The 5,080-nt window shown below is 45.5% G+C and overlaps 1 protein-coding gene across 1 annotated transcript; it reads left to right on the top strand.

The window, feature by feature from the left end:
• Window positions 1-3,087: 3,087 nt before the first annotated feature.
• On the top strand, window positions 3,088-4,281 carry LOC463109 (large ribosomal subunit protein uL3-like). Its single transcript, XM_054686473.2, has one exon. It carries the CDS (start codon window positions 3,153-3,155, stop codon window positions 4,206-4,208), a length of 1,056 nt encoding a protein of 351 aa, XP_054542448.1. The 5' UTR covers window positions 3,088-3,152; the 3' UTR covers window positions 4,209-4,281.
• Window positions 4,282-5,080: the final 799 nt, after the last annotated feature.

The raw sequence follows: 5,080 nt of genomic DNA, 5'->3' as shown, positions 1-5,080 counted from the left end.
TCTGGGGCATAGGGGCTGTTTCCAGTTGTCTGGCACCTGGCCCTGGGGTGATTACGGCAGGGAAATAGAGGCCCAGCATGGCAGAGCCTGCTAGAGGAGACAGGGTCTGCATGTGGACTCTGGATTGTGTGGTTTGCACATGAAGGGCACACTCATGGGGGAGTCATTTGCTGTCTCTAGGACTTGACTAGCCCTGGGAGGAGCAGTCCCTCCAGTGTCAGTGAGGATCTAGATGTCAAAATTTCAGAAACACATGGTTAATACTGTGGGATGGGGCAGGAAGCACCTATCAGGTGTATTTGAACATCTTCTCGCAGCCATGCAACCTTCAGCACCCTGTGGCACCCACGTGGTTCCTCGTGAACTGTTAATCAGCACATTTCTGGCCATTTGGAGAATCTAAATGTGGAGTCCTTGAATGATACTCCAGAGCTTCATGGGGCCCAAGTGAGACTGTAAGGTCCTTCTTATGGCTCCCAGGGAAGTGGCCACTTTCCACTGCCTTTGGACTAGCCACCAGAGTCACTGTTGCTCTGCCCCTTGGCTTGCCTTGAAACGCTCTCTGAGATACTCGCACTTCTGGTGAGAAGGTGAGTGTGGTGTCCAGGTGCTCACTGTGAAGATGGGCAGGCATTATTTGGAAGAAGTGGAAGAAATGGGAACTTGGAAGTGACTGGGGAGGCCAGAAGAGGGGAGAGGGAAGGGGGTCCCAGGGTGGGAAGTCACTGTTGACAGCTTGAGGGTTCTGTGTCCATTCCAGTGCAACAGGGTGTGTGGGAGGGCCTCTCTTGTGACATTGAACAGGGAACGGGAGAGCATGGACTTGTTCTCTAGGCCTCTGCATTTCTTTGTCCTCTGCAGATAGGGCACAAGCTGTGTTGGCAAAAGCTGGTAAAACACTGCTAACAGGCAGAGAAACCATACATTCAGCAATAAGTATATCTAGCAAGGCATTAAAAAATGGAGAGTAGGTTTTTGTGACTAAAAAAGTCTACCTAATGTTAAAATAATAGGCTGTGTTAGTCAAACTGGTAAAAAGAAAAATGAAGCAATCAGGCAAGTCTGCTGCTTGAATTCATACAGACACAACAATTGACCATTGTTTGAACACTCAATGTCTTAGCTGTTCCTTGTTAAACACACTGTTGGCACAGCAAGCATCTGAGAGAAGAAAGCTTCAGTAATCTAGAGCCACCGCCAAACAGTAGAGCAGTAGAGCAGATTCCTAGGATGATTGAGCATGGGGCTGTTGATGGGCAGGCTGTGGGTGTTGGCGGGTAGAGGGAGGCATAGGCTGAGTGTCTTTCCACGCATTTAACACCCCAGCTCCAGTCTTGGCAGCTACTCTTCCATGAGCAGAATGGAGTTCAATGAAACTGCTTTTGCAAAGACTATGACAGTGAGAAAAATCTGACATAGAAAAATTATGACAGTGAAAGAAATCTGACCTGACTCCACCTTGCTTCTAACCTCCAAGCTGTCCTTGTTTGTTTCTGGGCATAGGCCAAGCCAACTGTGGGAGGAATTTAGTTTAACTTTAAAGCAAAGATGATAACAGTCTCTTCTTGAAACTAACTACGTCCTGGCTCAGGGACCAAATATGCCTTTGCAAGACTAACAAATTAGCCACAAGATTAGAATTATGGTTCAGGAGCCTTGTAGCCAGAGGTCACAAGCTTTGTAACTTCCCCATTTGCTCCTATAGGTGACATCACCATTGCAAAATCTAAGATTGGTACTTGAGGTATTTTTCAGACTGCATTCCAATGAACAAGCTGGTGCCACCTGGACTGGTACCCCATACCATGAAACTGGCTCATCTGGCCTTGCGATCCCGCCCAGGAACTGACAGAGTGTAAGAAGACAGCTATGATTTTATCCCTAACACAACCAATCAGCATTCCCCATTCCCTAGTCCCCTGCCTTGAGAAACCCTAGCCTCTGAATTCTCAGGGAGACTGATTTGAGTCATAAACTCCCATTTGCCACTTGGCTAGTCCTGTGATAATTAAACTCTTTCTCTACTGTAATACTGCTGTCTCAGAAGATTGGTCTTATCTGTGCAGCAGGCAGGATGAACCCATTGGGCAATTATAATAAAGCAAAGGCCAAGGGGCAATTGGCCACCATCAGTACCATCAGTATGGGCTTATTGGAAGCTGACAGTCATGAAGAGTGAGAGGGTAGGGGGATTTCATTTTAATAAGTTTTCGGATACACTTACTGTATTTAGAAAACAAAGAAAAGTTCACAGCAGGAATGTTGTAATTACACTATCTGCCATTCTTGAGGGGATGCAAGGAAATCTTTAAAACAGCAATGCCACAGACACACAGCAGTTTTTTACCTTTTAAATATGAATTTATAATAATAAAGCTCGTATTTATTTTGGTACATATTTCTCCCAATTAAAAACAATATATAAAGCCTGACTCTAATTAGGAGTATGTCAATGTCACTTTGACAAAACCACAAAAATATTGATTTATTGACTATTTTTAAAGAAATAAGCCTAATTCTATATACATTTTATCTGTATTTACTGAATTCTTACTTGAATTTAAAACTTTTATAACAGAATGCAGACAAGAAATAACTTTTGTAATCTCAAAAGTGTTTAATGAACAGATTCTCAGAAATATTTATAATTAGCACCTTTTCTCTTCAGCAACATTAAAGCTAGTTGTTCATCCCCTTAAAATAGTTCCTTGATCCCCCACCTTTGTTAATACCATTAATCGGTTTATAACCAGCACAAAGAAAACTCAGCCTAATGCATCAAGATGGATTCTCCATTGGCAGATCTAAGTTAATGATGTGTAACTTAATGTTTTCTTTTTAAAAAATCAAACACTGTTGTGTTTAGTTTTGGTTGTAAATATAAGTTCTTGGCAAAATTTGTCATATGATAAAGTAGTTTTAGAAATCTGTATTAAAAAATTAAAGTAGGTAGAATACAGTGACCTCATCCCTCTGCACCTGTGCTTTGGTCCCCATTCACATAGAAGGAGGGATTGTTCTCTGCCATCTACACCCCTCTTCTCCCATCTATAACAGCCTGGATTACTTTGATATATTTTTTAAAAATTTTTAAAGATGGGGTCTCGTCCAAGCCGGTCCACCTCACAGCCTTCCTGGGATACAAGGCTGGCATGACTCACATCGTGCGGGAAGTCGACAGGCCAGGATCCAAGGTGAACAAGAAGGAGGTGGTGGAGGCTGTGACCATTGTAGAGACACCACCCATGGTGGTTGTGGGCATTGTGGGCTACGTGGAAACCCCTCGAGGCCTCCGGACCTTCAAGACTGTCTTTGCTGAGCACATCAGTGATGAATGCAAGAGGCCTTTCTATAAGAATTGGCATAAATCTAAGAAGAAGGCCTTTACCAAGTACTGCAAGAAATGGCAGGATGAGGATGACAAGAAGCAGCTGGAGAAGGACTTCAGCAGCATGAAGAAGTACTGCCAAGTCATCCGTGTCATTGCCCACACCCAGATGCGCCTGCTTCCTCTGCGCCAGAAGAAGGCCCACCTGATGGAGATCCAGGTGAACGGAGGCACCGTGGCCGAGAAGCTGGACTGGGCCCGCGAGAGGCTCGAGCAGCAGGTACCTGTGAACCAAGTGTTTGGGCAGGATGAGATGATCGACGTCATCGGGGTGACCAAGGGCAAAGGCTACAAAGGGGTCACCAGTCGTTGGCACACCAAGAACCTGCCCCGCAAGACCCACCAAGGCCTGCGCAAGGTGGCCTGTATTGGGGCATGGCATCCTGCTCGTGTAGCCTTCTCTGTGGCACGCGCTGGGCAGAAAGGCTACCATCACCGCACTGAGATCAACAAGAAGATCTATAAGATTGGCCAGGGCTACCTTATCAAGGATGGCAAGCTGATCAAGAACAATGCCTCCACTGACTATGACCTATCTGACAAGAGCATCAACCCTCTGGGTGGCTTTGTCCACTATGGTGAAGTGACCAATGACTTTGTCATGCTGAAAGGCTGTGTGGTGGGAACCAAGAAGCGGGTGCTCACCCTCCGCAAGTCCTTGCTGGTGCAGACGAAGCGGCGGGCTCTGGAGAAGATTGACCTTAAGTTCATTGACACCACCTCCAAGTTTGGCCATGGCCGCTTCCAGACCATGGAGGAGAAGAAAGCATTCATGGGACCACTCAAGAAAGACCGAATTGCAAAGGAAGAAGGAGCTTAATGCCAGGAACAGATTTTGCAGTTGGTGGGGTCTCAATAAAAGTTATTTTCCACTGAAAAAAAAAAAAAAAAAAGATGGGGTCTCAGTATATTGCCCAGGCTAGTCCTGAACTCCTGGGCTCAAGCGATCCTCCTGCCTCAGCCTCCCAAAATGCTGGGATTACAGGTGTGAGCCACCATGCCCAACCAACCAGGCTTACTTTGGGATATTGTTTTTGGGCTTTTAGCTTAGGGCCACGTTTTGATTGGATTAAGCCCATTAGCATATGTGAAAGATTATATTTTCCAAGGATGACTGTTCTTCTAGAAGTTTCTTCTAGAATCTTGCCCCTCTTCCATCAAGAGATAGAGTCTATGTACCCTACCTTTGAATATGGGTGGGTTTTTGTGACTGTTTCAACCAATAGAGTAGGGCAGAAGAGACATTATGTGATTTCTGAGTTTAGACCACAGAAATGCCAAAAACTTACACCTTATTCTCCTGGGACACTGTATGCAAGCAGTCTCATGGCCTGGAGGCCTCCATATTGTGGGGAAGCCCAAACTGGCACAATTGGAGAGACCACATAGAGAGGCCTCAAGACTGCCTTAAGGAAAAAAAGATGGCCAGGTAGCTCCTAGCACCATCAACTCCTCTTCCCCACCACTGTTCTAGCCCCAACCGCCATCTGACTGCAAATCCATGAGGGGCCCCAGGAAAAGTCACCTAGCTGAGCTTACTCAAATTCCTAACCCACAGAAACCATGGGAGATAAGTGATTTGTTATGTTGCAATAGATAACCAGAACAGCGTATCTCATCTCTGTGGCCACAGTGATTGTTGCAGGATAGACACATGACCTAATCCAGTCTAAATCAGTGCAAGTCTTAATA

The sequence above is a fragment of the Pan troglodytes genome, chromosome 5 (genome assembly GCF_028858775.2).
Source record: "Pan troglodytes isolate AG18354 chromosome 5, NHGRI_mPanTro3-v2.0_pri, whole genome shotgun sequence".
NCBI lineage: Eukaryota > Metazoa > Chordata > Mammalia > Primates > Hominidae > Pan > Pan troglodytes.
This window is presented reverse-complemented; position numbering and strand designations above follow the sequence as displayed.

Excerpts from the sequence above, each read along its gene's own strand:
- LOC463109 (XM_054686473.2), top strand. The coding sequence starts at position 3,153 with ATGACTCACATCGTGCGGGAAGTCGACAGGCCAGGATCCAAGGTGAAC.